This window comes from Gossypium raimondii, chromosome 1 (genome assembly GCF_025698545.1).
Source record: "Gossypium raimondii isolate GPD5lz chromosome 1, ASM2569854v1, whole genome shotgun sequence".
Classification (NCBI taxonomy): Eukaryota; Viridiplantae; Streptophyta; class Magnoliopsida; order Malvales; family Malvaceae; genus Gossypium; species Gossypium raimondii.
The window spans coordinates 13,512,835-13,529,265 of NC_068565.1; the positions used below are offsets into that span (position 1 = coordinate 13,512,835).

At 33.4% G+C, this 16,431-nt stretch overlaps 1 protein-coding gene across 3 annotated transcripts in view; it reads right to left on the bottom strand.

Moving 5' to 3' along the window:
- LOC105783023 (nuclear-pore anchor) overlaps nt 1–6,580 on the bottom strand; it is a 30,112-nt gene extending 23,532 nt beyond the window's left edge. For all 3 annotated transcript variants that reach the window (XM_052631941.1, XM_012608197.2, XM_012608189.2), the window contains exons 1-11: nt 6,120–6,580; nt 5,859–6,005; nt 5,658–5,756; nt 5,410–5,538; nt 5,235–5,327; nt 5,060–5,125; nt 4,048–4,137; nt 3,877–3,954; nt 3,523–3,632; nt 2,742–2,862; nt 2,564–2,656 (exon numbers count right to left, since the gene is read on the bottom strand). In XM_052631941.1, the coding sequence (XP_052487901.1) occupies nt 2,564–2,656; nt 2,742–2,862; nt 3,523–3,632; nt 3,877–3,954; nt 4,048–4,137; nt 5,060–5,125; nt 5,235–5,327; nt 5,410–5,538; nt 5,658–5,756; nt 5,859–6,005; nt 6,120–6,425 (1,332 nt within the window). In that variant the 5' untranslated portion in view covers nt 6,426–6,580. The remainder of the gene's footprint in view (nt 1–2,563; nt 2,657–2,741; nt 2,863–3,522; nt 3,633–3,876; nt 3,955–4,047; nt 4,138–5,059; nt 5,126–5,234; nt 5,328–5,409; nt 5,539–5,657; nt 5,757–5,858; nt 6,006–6,119) is intronic.
- Nucleotides 6,581–16,431: the final 9,851 nt, after the last annotated feature.

Here is a 16,431-nt window from a genome sequence, read left to right on the forward strand (position 1 = left end):
AAATGGCTAAAAAACTAAAGCAAGAAAGTTACTGTTTGTAAAGCTCATATCGAAGGTGACTGCAATATAATGAAAATAAAGCAAGCTAAAAGTTTGAATTTCAAAATATGGGAAAGAAAAGAGTAGGAAGTAACTTAAGTTGGCTGATCAAACAGTGGAATCAAAATTTTCATTCACTAAAACCAAAATAACAGGTCACTTAGGAGAAGACATCGAACTTAAGCAACCTTCATACTAGTGTCGGCTCAAAAAGTCACTTCGGTTAGAGATCAATGGGAGTGAACTAGACATTAACCTTTAAGATGATCAACAGTAAGAATGACCTAACAGTTAGGATGGATGGTCAAGGAGCCACCATACCTGCCAAGCCAAGCGGAGGGAGTGGTGACAAGGGAAAGAAGGCAACAAATTATGCAGTACAACAAGTTCTGGTTCCAGTATTTTCCAAGCCAGGAGAAAGTGAAATTCAGTGGTTTAACTATGGCAGAATAGAAGATGACTCATGCTTGACCACAAAAACAAGTGGAAAAAGTGAAATTCAGTGGTTTAACTATGGTAGAATAGAAGATGACTCATGCTTGACCACAAAACCAAGTGGAACTTGCCTGATTTGTAGAAATCATAAGGTAACAAAAAACTTATCATGATTATGATAAAAATAAGGGCTCTCGAAAGACTCAACATGCAATGTAATACACAAACTTTAATTTGATACAATTATACACATGAAACTTTGATTTGGACTCAACCATACACATGAAAATTTGATTTTGATTTTGATTCAATAAATTTTTATTTGAATTCAATTATACACATAAAAATTTGATTTTGGGGTCTGTCTATTTGGTGAAAAAAATTTACAGAATACGATTTCTGAAAGATGTATTGATTTTCTGAAAAACTGATATTTTTCAATGTTTGGATGAATCTGTGTAAATTATTTTCTGTTTGGTAAATTTTCCTAAAATCATTTTGCAAAAGTTATTTTGGGTGAAACAAATACAATATTAACAAGAATTTTTTTCATAATTAATCTATAGAACAAAGTTCGGTTATTAATTAATAAAATTAATAAACATTGATTTGATATGATATTTTCTATAATATATAAAAATATTTAAGTAGTAGGTATAAATTTTGTAGCATAACTAGAAAAATAATCAAATGCATAAATTGAACAAACATACTATAATCATACAGTTCACAGAAATATAATCCAACAACAATGTCCAAGTGCATACTACAGCTATATCGAAATTGTCCACAAGCACAATTTGTTCAATATACGAACAACATTAAAACAACAAAGTTAATCTTGGGTAAAACTTTGAAGCCAAATTTTATATATAAATTACATAATAAGGTAAATATTATATAATTAAAAGAAAATTGAATTTACCTTTAAAATTTGGATTTACAGCAAATCTCAATCCAATTTATAAATTAAAATTTTGATTTATTTTGCAAGTTCTTTTTTCAAATTCGATTAGCAAATTTAATAGAAAGGTTATTTGTTTGGTTTGTTATTATAAATTTAATTTGAAGGTCAACTCATCAAAACTCAACACTGAGAGAATCTTCAATCATTTTTATTTTTTGTTCAATAAATAAAAAGAAAATATGATGAATTAATTGTAAAAAGGCAAGGAAAAGACTTAACAAAAAAAAAAACAACCCAGGCTGTCTAAAAGCACGAGAGAGGAGCTTTTGTAAATTACATAAAGGGTAAAACGTTTTACCAAGAAACAAGGCGAATTTGGATTGACATGTAAAACTTTTTACATTGACTAAATTTATTATCCGGAAACAAACAAAGACCCTTGTTTCAATTCTACACAGAGAAAAGGTAAATGCATCCATTTATTTTCAAGTTGAATAAATATAACTATTTCTAAATGCATTACATAAACGTAAACTGGTTCTACACAATATCAGGGTTAGTCATGTATAGAATTGCACAAAAATCGAAATTCATGTATCAGATTGCACATTGGTCCAATGTTCATGCATAGTTTTGAGACTTAACCCTAAAAATAATGAGAAGAACGATGTTTACCAGCTCTAAGAGAGTCAAAAGTTTATCTAAGAGTATTGAAAAGTATAGAATCGGACATTGGAGATGATGACTCTTTAACAACTCATTTAGCAAAGTGCATGACCAAGTTAACAATGGTGGCAGAGTAAAATGTCACTTGAAAATCACAATGCACTCAAAAGCTGCCTACAGGCCTTCTGTTCTTTCTTGTCATCAAAGAATCAAGGTGGATACTGTTTCTAAACAAGTTCATCAACTTCAACCATGCAGCAAGATGCCAATGAAAATCTATTTACAAAGGAAGTTTAGAGCATACATCAGTATAGGAGATTTTTAGGTCAAGTGGGGCTAAAGCCACAAGTATTGGATTGTTGAGGAGTTAAAACCCTTCTAAAAATAGTAGAGATGGCAAAACCCTTTTAAAGGAATACCATTGTCTACCAAAGCATCACCACGCAAAAAAGGATACAGAAAAAAAAGCAGAGTATCTTCAAAAAAAAAACCCATAAAAGGTAAGGTACACAATACCCGTTGCAATATTGATTCAGATTCCTTCCTTCCCAATTGCTCATGTCGAAGAGCATCAACAGCCTCTTGATATTTTGCATACATTTTAGCCAGCTAGAGACCCAAAGAAAAACAAAATAAATAAAAATTGACATAAAAGAAATAAAAGAGTGAAAAATTATATATACAAGAAGCTCACACTCCAGCCATCACGGATAAGAGAAGCAGCTAGTGCCGTTCCAGAAACCCCAACTGGGATCTTTGGGACAAGCGCATGATTATCCTCAACCATGTCATTAGCATCATATGAACTAATCCATCTGAAGTTTAAGAGTACATTTGAATCAAGTAAACAACTGATATCAAATAAACTCAGAACAAGAATCAATAATTTAAGCCAAAAAGGCAACCATAAATTGAAGTGAATTCCAGCATCAGGTTGTATGGTTCAAACAAATTACCATTTAGGCTAACAAACATCACAACAGTCTTCAGTAGTTCATTTACAAACCCTGATAAAAATAATAATATTTTATTCTGATTTAATTAATTATATTTGTCCATAATTGCACTCAGAAACCATAATCTCAAGCAAATTCCAGCAACTGGCTGTATGGTTCAAACAAAATTACCATTTAGGCTAACAAACATAGCAGCAGTCTTCCTTAGTTCATTCTTAAAACCCTGAGTTCATTCTTAAAACCCTGATAAATAGCTAATATTTATTCTGTTATATTAAATATGTTTCCATTATTGCAGTCAAAAACCACAATTTACCCAACATTTATAACTTGAAGTAAATTCCTACCTTGCTCTCAAAAAAAATCCAACCATCTATGACCTCAATTTCCATACTCATGCAGTAGTAACTAGGAGTATTCACTGATTTAATGAAGTACACATGCATTGATAAATCAATGCTCCAAAAAGTCTTCTTTTCACTGAACAATAATAACAATAAAAATAAAACAAAAACATACGTTTCTGATGTAAAATTGCCAAGTGGAAGTAGATTCATCTCATTCGCTTTCCTACCAGCTTCGATTTCAGCTTTGCACTTCTCAAGTTCCTCTTTCAGATCCGCCATCTCCTATAAGTGTCAATACAAAAAAGGAATTTAGAACCAAGTGGGACAAAAAGTTTGATTCCAAAGAAACCAAGTATTTCCTCTCAGACGAAAGGAAAACGTAGATGCCTAAATACCGGTTCATGAGCAAAAAGCCATAAATATGCATAGGAAATAGGGAAGAGAAGATATTTTTATGGATCAAGAAAAAGATTGTTGCCTAAGACAGATATATAGATCACCAGAATACAACAAAAAAGTACCATACCTTTTCAACCTGTTTCTTGGCAGATGCTTCCTTCTCAAGCCTATCTTTGTAATCATCTTGAACTTGACCAAGGTGCATCTGTTTTGCAATAACAATAAACAATAAACTAACAAAAAGAACAACACAATCCTATATAAGAAAATTTATATACTAAATTCACTAAAATCTTACTTCTAAAGCTTTTATAGCTCCCTCAAGCTCCCCAGCCTTTTTGGACCATTCCTCTGAACTTTCCTTATATAACTCAACAAGCTTATTTGCCTACGGAGAATTGTAACATAAGAATAAGCAAATTAGTGCCAACAGAGACTACAAAAGAGAAAACGTTATAGACATATCCCTATAATATTTATAAAGCAAAATACAAAGTGAGCAATCATCCTGTCCTTTACAAAAATCAAAGAATAAGAGAGCAAAAAGAAATAAAACCCTAAAGAAAGATTAACCAGCTGAAGTCATTTAATTGAATTGAATATATTTAAAATAGAGCTTGACTTATTAAAAACCTCATAATAACATATGAATTGCACCAAAGGTTGAACTAATACTTAAACAGTTGAAAGGATAGGTAAGCACTATCTCATATGGGAGTCATCCCCATGAATTGCTAACAGCTGATTGCCCAAAACAGCTTTAACTTCCCTTCTAGACCAATTACATACAATAAAACAGGAATCCAGTAGCAGCTACTGGTACCTTGGCCATAGGGTCACACTCTAAACAGAAGGAAACTAGAAACGTTTATGCACTAGTAAATAACTATCTTACCAAAATCTAAGTTCATAACCACACTAGCAAAGACAAGTTGTTCATATCATGATTAAATATCACATTAGAGAATAAACTAATTAAATACCCTTGGAAAAACAAAATTGCTGATCCTCAACAGTTTATCAAGTCCATTTAGAGAAAGGACTAATGCAATTATCCACGGGAAAAACAATGTGGCACATTCTTCGACAGTGTGTCAAGTCCATTCACAAAGTAATCCTATTTAGGTATCAATTTTAACATAACCAAGAATGGGGACATCAGACACTGCATCTCCAAAAATTGCAAGTAACTAAAAGCAAACAGAAATGTAGAGATGGAATTGTAGCTATTTTCAAGGGTCTCTCCATTTTCAATAATAATTTGTTCCAGGCAGTTTAAATACAAGAATTATAAATCTTGTGGCACTCACAATTGATAGTTCAGCAGAGAACCTCTCCTCATTGGATGTAGCAACCTCTTTCGATGAGCACAATTCCTTCAAAAATTAAAAGAAAACAATGGCTTAGGATTGTTGTCAGCTGATACTAGAATCTAACAGTAATAACAATTTTAGAAGGCAAATAAAAAAATTTAGTATAAAAAACCTCCTGTAGAGATGTCAGCTTAGTTTCTAGTTCCTTTGTTCTTTCCTTGTGCCAATTTAAGGAGCTGGAGCATTCATTGTATTGCTTCTCGACCTGAAAGAATTAAAAGAACAACTAAGTAAAAAGATGAAGGGCATAATTTTTTTTGCGAACAATGTCTCATAGAAACAATTACATCAGCAAGCCTAGTAGACATATCAGCTTCAAGTTCAGCATGTGTTCTACGAATCTGAGTAAGATTGTCAACTTTGGCAGTCAACTCCTCGTTAAGCCAAGCATTGTGCCTCTCGATAAGCTCCTTTTCCTGTTCACATCCAAATTTTATTTTTCTTTTCCCCTCCAATCAAAGAGAAAGGAAAAAGACACCCTTGAATGCATATAACTTGAAAAAGAAAAGCCTAATGGAAATTTTCTTGGAAAGACCTGAGAAAGACGTGTGCAAGTAGCCTGTACTCGAACCAACTCAGCCTCGGTTTCACTTAATCGAGCCTCTTTGTGGGCAGAGTTGTCGGTCAAGTTAACCTTTGAAATTGTTATCGGAATCATAAAAGCCAGCCATTAGTTTTCTAGCAAAAGTTAATTGATATACAGATGCAAAAGTTTCAAATAAAAATAGAAATTTACAATCTTATCAAGATAGGCCTTAATAGTAGCGTTCTTATCAGCAATCTCCGAATCTTTCTGTTCAATCATCTCAAGCAACTGCCTCTTCGACTTATGTAGCTCCGACACCTCCGTCGTTAACCTCTCAATCTCTCCATCTTTTCCAATCTAATAAAATTTACAGTTTATTTGCTTCATTAAATATATTTGTAGAGAAATAAAAGGAGGGAAAATCCATTTATAACTGATAAAAAAATATAACACTTGTAACTAAATTCTTACGGTTTGGATTTGGAGTTGATGCTTCTGAGCCTGAGCCTGGGCGAGGTCGGCGTGTCTCTCATCCAGAGAAGATTGAAGCTGTGCGTTTTGAGACTGGAGGTCCGACAACTCCCCAGAGATGGAGAGGAACTTCTGCTCGAGAAGTGAGCAGTTTTGCTCGGCAGTGATGGCGTTGGCATCGGCCTTGGCCTTCGCCGTCTCCAGCTCTCCGTATAGCTCCCTTATGAAGGCATCGGCCCTCTCCGCCACTGCTGCGGCATCATTGGAGAGCCGCGACAGCTCATCGTCGGAGATGAAGAGGGGCATTCAGGGGGATTTTGAGGTGATTACTGGTGCGAATGGGTGACGAGAGAAATCTGGTTGTGATGTTTTAATAGAAACAAGAAGAAATTGGGAGTTTATTGTGAATTGAGGGAACCCTATATCTGTCTCCTCATTCCCGTCTTTTCTGTTTATATAGTACACTGGTTCTTAATATATGAAAGTAGACATCTTTTATAATTTTAGAAATGTCGTATAAATTTTTAATTCATATTTTATTTATTTTGTTATAAATTATAAGAATCTCATTTATACTACTTCTATTTCATTCTTTTTATAAATAAACTAGTACCAAATTAAAAGTAAAATATACTTCAAATTGAAAAATCCTTCTTGGTTTGTTGGTCCAATCAATTTATATAAAATTATTAAAAAATAGTTCAATCGATTTGTATGGTTTAAAGATCAATCATTTTAATGTCACTTTTTAAACTAGTACCTTAATAGTACCGATCCAACCGGTCCAACCAAATAATTCAATATTATTCAAACAACTCTCAATATATTTAAAAAAAAGGTTCAATCGGTTCGTACCGGTTCGAAGGTCAACCGCTCTAATGCCTCTTTCCAAACCAGTACACAACGTTGCCAATACAATTGGTCCAACTAACCAGTCCGGTCCGATTCAAAAAACTATGACTCTAAATCTCTATACATTTTGTACATTTAGAATTTAGTCTCCCTACTTTTATTTTTAAGAATTCAATCCATCTACTTTTCATATTTAAAAATCTACTTTTTAATCATATATAACCATCTAACATTTTAATCGAAAAGTTAATCATATTAACTATTTGGAGTAATTAATAAGACTATAAAAATATAGAGACTAAATTATGTAATAAATTAAAATCTAGAAAATCAAAATTGAAATTTAATCATTTTATATAATGTAAAAATAAATAAACAACTTAGGGTCCGTTTGATTGCCAAGAAAATATTTTCCGTAAAATGATTTCGGAAAATGTTTTACTTTTCGTAAAATGATTTCTTGGAAAATATTTTCGGTGTTTGATTGAATCATGTAAAATATTTTCTCATTGCTTATGATTTCCAAAATATTTTCCTAAAAGTTGTTTTACATATATTAATATATATTAATAAATTTTTATATTTTATTGCAATGATTTATTTTAATAATACTCAATTATTTATATACATATTAATAAATTTATATTTTAAATTGTTTTTACATATATTGCAATGATTTATTTATAAATAAATAAATCAAATTAAATATATAATAATACACAATTATTAAGCTAGAATATTAACCGTCATAAATTGAAAACAATGCTTTTAGTGAAACCATGAAAAAAGAATGCTACCGAAAGAAGAACAAAATCATATAATAGATTCAATGAAATCTGTCAAAGGAGGGGTAGATACAATAGGTCTTTGAAAACATTGTTATATGCAGCCCATCAACTTCAATTCAAAACCATTTTCACATGCTGTACAATCTCAGCTAGAACCAAAAAAAAAAAAAATCAATCTTTAATGGCATTGTGGGACTGCCTTTCTCAACCAACCCCAACTAAGTTCCAAAATGAGGGTCTAAACTTGAAGACCAACGTCAATTCATTGCCAAACAAAAAAAATGTATGATTTGATCCAACTATTAAAAGCTATTGTAAGTACCCTTTGTTGAGTATCTACCAAAAACTCTTGAGTTATTAGCTGACTGGAGCTCTATGAGGAATGCCTTTCCTTTTCTTCACTCTTTTCCTAGGCTTTAATAGACTTTTGGTCACCCATGTCTTTGTCTCCTCCAAACATCGCTTGATGAAAGAGATGATTGCTTTTCTTCAGTACTTATTTCGTGAATTTTATTGTATTTCCATGAAACATAAGGGAATTCTCGTATCGGCAATTCGATTTTATCGGTTCGGTTTCAGTCAAGATGGTTGAAACACAAACATTTGTTTATGATTCGTAAAAGGAAATGAGGGAATTCAAGTGGTGAAAAAATGGGGTTGAATTTGCATACCTTGCATGCGATAGAACAAAATTTATTAGAAGGGTCTTGAAGGTATCTTCCACAAATTTCGTCGATGGTTTGGCATCTTTAGCTTGAGGCCGAGGGTTCAAATGTACAGCTTTTTCACCATTGATTTTGTATGTCGGGCAAACGATTAAAAATCATTACAGTAGTGTCATGAAACTATGTATCATATCAAATTGCTGGAAAAGTTTATCAAAAGAGAAAAAAAAGTGGCAATCAAAGCAATCATTTGGATGATTCTTCAAACATAATGATATGATTCAACGAGTAGTTTAATCAAAAACACATTATATATGGATCCTAATTAGTGATTTACCCAAAAAAAATAATCTTTTTGACCACATTTATGATACTACCAAAGCAATAAGGTCAATTGAATTCCCTGAGTTCATTTTGTGGTGCAAGTGATGGCTCATTCGAGATATGCATAAATAGTTTATGACAAAAAAAACAAGTCCAGATATTCAAGAACAACAGTTTGAGGATAATATTCAAGGATCTTTAATAAATATATATGCATACATACATGTATATATTTGATCCATTCGCATAACAATAACTGTTCTAAACAAACGAGCATCTCTGTAAACTGAAGCCTAAGTTATTATGAGAAATAATTTGATGATGATATTCTATACCACTTGGAACTGTAATAACTTGGGGTCTTTGATAATGTCATAATAATCAGGGACATCGCGAGCCTCAATTGGTTCCTTGAATGGCCAAGCATCAACATGGTCATGCATTGACTGCTTGAACAAAACCAATTTGCTTAGAATCTAAGGAAAATCATGGCAAGAGATGCTCTCATAGACATCTAATGTCAAGTAAACACTTGGAGAGAATCAAGTTATCAAGAGTAAAAGCGAAAGGGCAATGACTTATTAACATTTATAATTATACTGTAATTAGGCCAGTGCAAGAATCCTGAAAGTTAGCATTAGCTTCCCCTGCATCTTAGACAAGGTTTTTGATTGTGAGAAGGGGGGACATGCATGCTTTTTTTTACAAACCTATTAACCACAATAAGGAAACACAGCAATGATTATTCAGAATTATACCCAACAACAATAATAATAAGAAGAAATTATATCATGATTGGTCAAATGGTTGGAGACATGTTTTTGTTTAATTGCTTTTGTTATGTCATTATAGAGAATTGTCTGGGATCTAGTGTCTTTAGTGTAGTTATTTCGTCTATATGTATTGGAATTTTGAATAAATTAGTTTAATAAAATATCCATTAGTTTCATTAATATCTTTGTATATTATCTTCAACGATTTTTGCACGCAAAGCAAAATGAAAGTAAATATTGACTCATTGATTATCTAACATTTAACTAATACAAAGTGGTACTACGTGATCAGATCATAATATGGAAAGACAACTTATATTAGTAAATAATCTAAACACATCCTTAGTCTAATAAGATTTGAGCAAATCGATTCAAAAACTAATATGTCGTTTATGAAGTTCAATTGAGAAGATATTATAACACTTCAGAATTCTCAAAGCAAAAAAAAAAGTGTTATTTGAGGAAAAAATATAACACCTCATACTCAACTCGATCATCGAGTCTGAGTCATGTAATGTCACATCCATTGCCAGAGCAACTACGATCAACTATATTCACATTCTATAAATAAACTTTCAAATACAAGCACTATAAGCAGAAAACACGTTATATAAACATTTATAGGTCTAATACGAGCTTACGAAAGCTTAATACGATCCTGAGGGAGAATAAGAACTAAACTGCAAAGTTTTCAAAATATCTCAAGTAGGTGTCGTGACTTCTAGGGCTTAGTGTTGCGACTTTGAATATACTAGTCAAGCTTTCCAACCTGAGGACAAAATTGAAAAGCTTCCAAAATAAAACAAAGTCAACGCCACAAACTCAAATAGGGGACATCGCGACGAGATAGCCTAATGTCGACATTCAGAGTGTGAAGTCGCAACTTCCACAGTAGTCCACTATCTCTAAAATTTCCATTTCATACAACCTAATATAAGATAACATACATTGGCCTCAGGGCCTTAATCAACCATTCAACCATTCAACATAATTTAAGATGCTCAACATAATATTTTCAAACCATTAACACATTTACTGTAACGCCCCAGAATTTGGGCCTTGAGCAAGGGAACGGTTTCGAAACTATGTACAAAAGTATGTCTGCTTTAGTGGTTAAGGGTTCTGAGAGGAGTTGGAAAAGTCTTGGGCTTTAGCAAAAATTTTGGTTTTAAATGGATAAAACTCTGGATGCTTGGATGTAGGCCTTTTAAATTATTGTGTTAAAAAAAATGTCATAAGGAAGCATGTGGTCTAGTGGTTGTGGCATCATTAAGGTTGCAAGGGAGTCTGGGTTCAAGTCTTGGTTTTTGCAATTTATTTTGGTTTTTCATTTAAAAGAACCTGGACTTTGGCCTTTAGACCTTTTATTTAATTGAAGACAAAATGTGATACAAAAGAGCTTGTGACAAGGAGGCAAGTGGTGTGATGAGTTATTGATGGTGTCTTGGGTTTAAATCCCATTACAAGCAAAAAGGATATTTATTTTGCTAGCATGAGGCGGTAGGAGTTTGAGGTGGTTTTGAACTCTGTTGCGTGAGAGTTTGAATAGGTCTTGGAGGTTGTCGTTGTGGAGAGCTATATATCATCTTATTGCTTTCATTCCTATTGTAACTGTAGAACGGCAAAAGAACCTGCGAATCATGGGTGATAAACTGTGGAGGCCTCCATGAGCATTTTCATGGGCTTAGGCCGTAATGGACCACGTTGGGCCGTATGGGCTTGTGGGCTCTACACGGATGAAACCCACTATTTACGGCAAATATTAGACTGGGCTATGTAGATCTCATAGCCATTGTGAAATTTGGGCTGAACAGGCCACACGAGCATATGGGCCTACTTGGGTCGAATAATGGGCATTGGGCCCATTTACACTATTATGACCAATTAGGTTACTTGAGTCGCTCGAGGTGAATGCGAACCTTTCGAGAGGTCGATATCTGGACCAAAATACCCCTGTAAGGTAGAATACTAAAACACCCCTATAGGGTAAAATGACTGTAATACCCCTAGTGGGTAAATAACTATTTTTGCCCCTCGAGGTCAAATGATTGTTTTGTCTGTGGTTAAATGATTGATTTGTCTATGTTCGTCTGTGATTTGAATGACTAATTCTGAGCATGGCATTCTGCATGCACGGCTTACTGTATGGGGTTAGGATACTGTTATAGAGGAAGTGATGTACTGGTGGCTCTGCCATAATCACTATAACTAGTGGCTTGGCTACATATACTATTACTGGCAGCTTTACTGCGATATTGTTGCTGGCAACTTTACTACGATGCTACTGATGGCTTTGTGTCGATCATAGTACCGATACTGATGGCTTTATGCCAATCATATTACCGTTACTGATGGCTATGTGCTGATCATTTCATTGTTACTGATGGTTATGTCCCGATCATATCACTGTTACTGATGGCTTTGTGTCGATCATGTTACTGTTATTGATGGCTATGTGCCGATCATATCACTGCTACTGATGGCTTTGTGCCAATCACATTACTGTACTTATGACTTGTAAGCATTCTGTTTATAGCTTATAGCTATCCTATTTACGGCTCTTAGCCATTCTGACTACTGACAACTCTGCTGCATTATTACTACTGGCAGCTATGCTGCGATATTAATGTGAGGGTTGGGTGGGTCGACTCTATCCCCACATGGTGTGTTGGGTTGGTACGAGTGGTGTGTTGGCTGGATTGAGATGGGTTTGCATACTTGCACCATACTGATACTGTATCGGGCTTAGGCCCACACTGTTTCTGTATTAGGCTAAGGCTCACACCGTACTGTTACTGTTAAAGGGCTCTAGCCTAGACTGATTTTGTTTTGTATACCGACTGTTTGATAAGGGATTACACATTAAGTTTTCGTAAACCCGCCCTCTCCTCTTAACTGTGCAGGTAATCCTTAGCCATAGTTGATTCGGTGCTGCGAGGGACTCGGAGGTGGCCACACAACCGCATCAGCTTTCGTCTTTAGCTTTTGATTTATAAGTAACTGAATTTGGGTATTTTTATATAAAAAGGCCTCTTTAAAGTTATAAAATTTAAATTGGGGTTTTTATTTATTTAGTTTGATATAAACTGATAGTTGTAGAATAAAACGGGTTTTCAAAAGGTAACCGTTTTCAAAGACACCACATTTTCGCAATAAATTAGATTTTGGAAAATTTATAACGTTTTAAAAGTGATTAGTTTTTAATGATGCACGCTTGGAAATGAACATCTCGTTTTGGAATCACCGTTTAATAACAAAATGATTAATTGATTTTAAAAATTTTAACAACAACAAGTTTTACGCTAAACACCTCAATGTGACACCACCAGATTCGGCCATAATTCCTAGGTCGGGTTTGGGGTGTTACATTTACCATCACAACAACATTACCAAAAGTCGACCATTTACAATTCCAACTAGCTAGTCCTAAGTACATGCCATTTGACAAAATGAAGGAACTATAAAAACTTCTTTGAGTCTGAAGCTTTGATCTGGATGTTGGATTCACTTCCCGAGCTTCTAGAGTTACCTATACCTGCGCACAAAACAACCAAACCGTACGTTGAGTGATAAAGCTTAATTGTACTTTCATGATTCAAGATAATATAACATAAACATTAGCAATTTTCAAAAAGCATAAAATCTTAATGACTATCCAAATCATGTCCTATAAAGCCAAGCAATTCCATTAATACGTACGCACATGAGCATACAGTTAACAAATGGTATAACTGATTCAAGTCGCTTGCCAAATACCTACCTTTAAGCCATTCAATCATTCATTGCCATTCATGAATCACAAGTTTATATCCTTGACATTATGACATTCAATTTCATATTCATTCAACATCAATAAACCATTTAACTTATCATTCAAATCTCTTTCTAGAGTTTATCGACTCATTCATATTGGTTTCGACCCCCAAAGCTCATTTTCAACTTATTCACATAGTAGTTTACACACCTTATCTATCATGAACCACACATAGTAACACAATATACCAATTTTATCAACACTATATAACTTTTTATACTGCTCTTGTCATCTCGGGTTGCCCGACAACGATGACTTTTACTATATTGATTATACCATTCTGGGTGGCCTGATGCTTCACACTATTCAATATATTACCATCCTGGATGGGCCGACAATGATGACTTTCATTATTCTTATATTTTACCATCCTGGGTGACCCGACAACGATGGTTTTCACAATTTACATATCCCACCATCCCGAATATCCCGACAACGATATCATTCAATATCTGAACATTCTACTATGTCGAATAGCCTGACAATGATGATTTTCGCTATATACACATTCTACCAACTTGGATGGCTTGGCAATAATAGTTTTCAACCTAAGTCATGCCAACTAATTTGACGGTACTCGAGTTCGTTAATAGGGTGACAATGAATCACTAAACATCATAACCATATATCGTAGTTCAATCTCATCACTAATTCAATTTATACATCTCATATCGTATAGCAATTCACATCGAACTCATTTTACTATGCTCGGACTAATTCACAGTTCCGACATTCAACACCATCATACTATTCAATTCAGTTCACAATTTCAATACTCAATATAAATCACTCCAATTTAATTCATATGACTATTGTATACTCAGACCGATATTCGATCATGCAATTAATGTGTATATGCAAGCAATTAAATTGATCTCAACTTGTAAAAGTACAAACTGGAATCTTGCGTCACCCGTCGACAACTCTAGCTTTTCCTTTCCCTCTCGATGGCTCAACATCGACGTTAGCTATGTAAAGTCACAAAACATATAACACTATAAATTTCCATTCAATTTACAATCAAATACTAAATCATTCATATTTTATAATTTATTCAATTTAGTCTCTAAACTCGGGACAAGCATAACTTTCGATCTAAAGCTTCAAACTAAAATCTGATTTCACATTTATTCATTAGGGACCTTATAATTTCTATTCCTACCACAATTTCATAATAAATTTTCATTTTATTCAATTTGATCCCCAATGTACAAAGTTAACAATCAAGCTTTACAATTTAGTCCTTTTTATAATCTATGCTTAATTTGTATCAATTTCACCCCTAATTCATCCAATTCTCAACAATGGAAACTTATCAAAATTTCACCAATTGAACAAATTGATACATGGGCTAGCTAAATCAAGCTCTCATAATTAAAAAAATCTATAGAAATCAAAAGAAAATTGCTAGGGACTTACATGGAATTATTAGTCGAATGTCAAGCTAGTTTTAAAGCTTTCTACTTTTCTTCATGGCTAATGGTGGATGGTAGAGTTTGGAGAAGATGATAACATTTCTCCACTCAATTTCACTTATATAGCTAGATTAGATTATAATTAAGCTTAATTAATTATTTTAATCTTGCTTAATTAAACATTAATATTTAATTAATTTAATCTAATGACATTTTGTAACACCTCATACATGACCCGTTGTCAGAGCAACTACGATTTAATTTACCTTTTTATATATGTTATTAATAATATTATTAAATCTCAATATAAATTTTCATCATTTATGGGACTATACGAGCTTATGAAAGCTCTTTTATTAGCTCGAGGTCTAATAGGATCAAATTGTAAAGTTTACAAAATATCGTGTTGACGTCATGACTTCGAGTGTTCCTCGTCACGATGTAACTTACTGACTTGGCCTCATTGCGATGTTAAGGGGCCCAATGTCGCAACGTGACTACCTGATTCTAAATGGTTCAAATGAAACCAATTCACAATGGCCTAACAAGCTGGCCAAATACACATTCAATATGTTTTAACATAAGCTATATATATATATCCAATACCTCAAATATTTCATTGAAAGTTCATAACTAACCAATTCATCAATTAACCATTCAATTCAAGGACAAACTTATCATACAATACCATTCTATCATTTGAACCATTCAAACTTTAGGCATCATATATATACATAGGCAAACTTAGCTTTTCAAATAATATACCAATTTCATTTACTCAACTCACCATATGACGACATCATAATTAACCATTTCTAATATAAACTATCCACATAGCCATATGTTATACAAAACTAACTCACAACCTAGGTATATGCCATATACCAAAACGAAGGAACTATACAAACATTGTTAAGTCGAAGGTCACTGCCTGGATATTAGAATTACTTCTTGTAACCTTGAAATATACTTGTACTTGCTCACAGAATAAACAGTATGCTGAGCATTAAAGCCAAGTAGTACTTTCATGATTCAAGTTAATAAAATCCAAACATTAATCGAATCCATACAATCAATTCAATTTCAAACTTTAGCTATTTCACATACTTGTTCATTCCAAAAATTTCCACTATCGAGTGAAGCATACAAATAACCTTTTTTGTAATTCAACTCGATTCATATTAGGATTTAAACTTACCATGTCATGCCATTCCATATTAAGATACCAATACTTTCATTTCATAGCACCTCAATTGAAAATATGGTTTTTTTCAACCAATACATATGATTGTTACATACTATACTTTCTAATACTTACCTAGCCATTTGCCATTAAATTCACCACCTACTTATGCAATTCATTCTATTATCATATATATATGCCTTTGTGTGTATGTGAGCATACATATGGCAAATGGAAAAATCAAATTATTCAACATTTGCAAAAGAAATGACCAATTCATGCTATTTGTCAAGTGTCACACTTTATGCAATTTTAAAACACGCAATACCACTCGTAAATCACACATATATGCCATAGAAATTAAGCCATTCAATTCCATGATTAACTTACATCATTTATCTTTTAACTTATCATTCGATACCTATCCTGTAATAATCCTGTAACAGCCCGATTTTGACCCTAAATGGACGTAGTGGTTTCGAGACCACAAATTTGAGT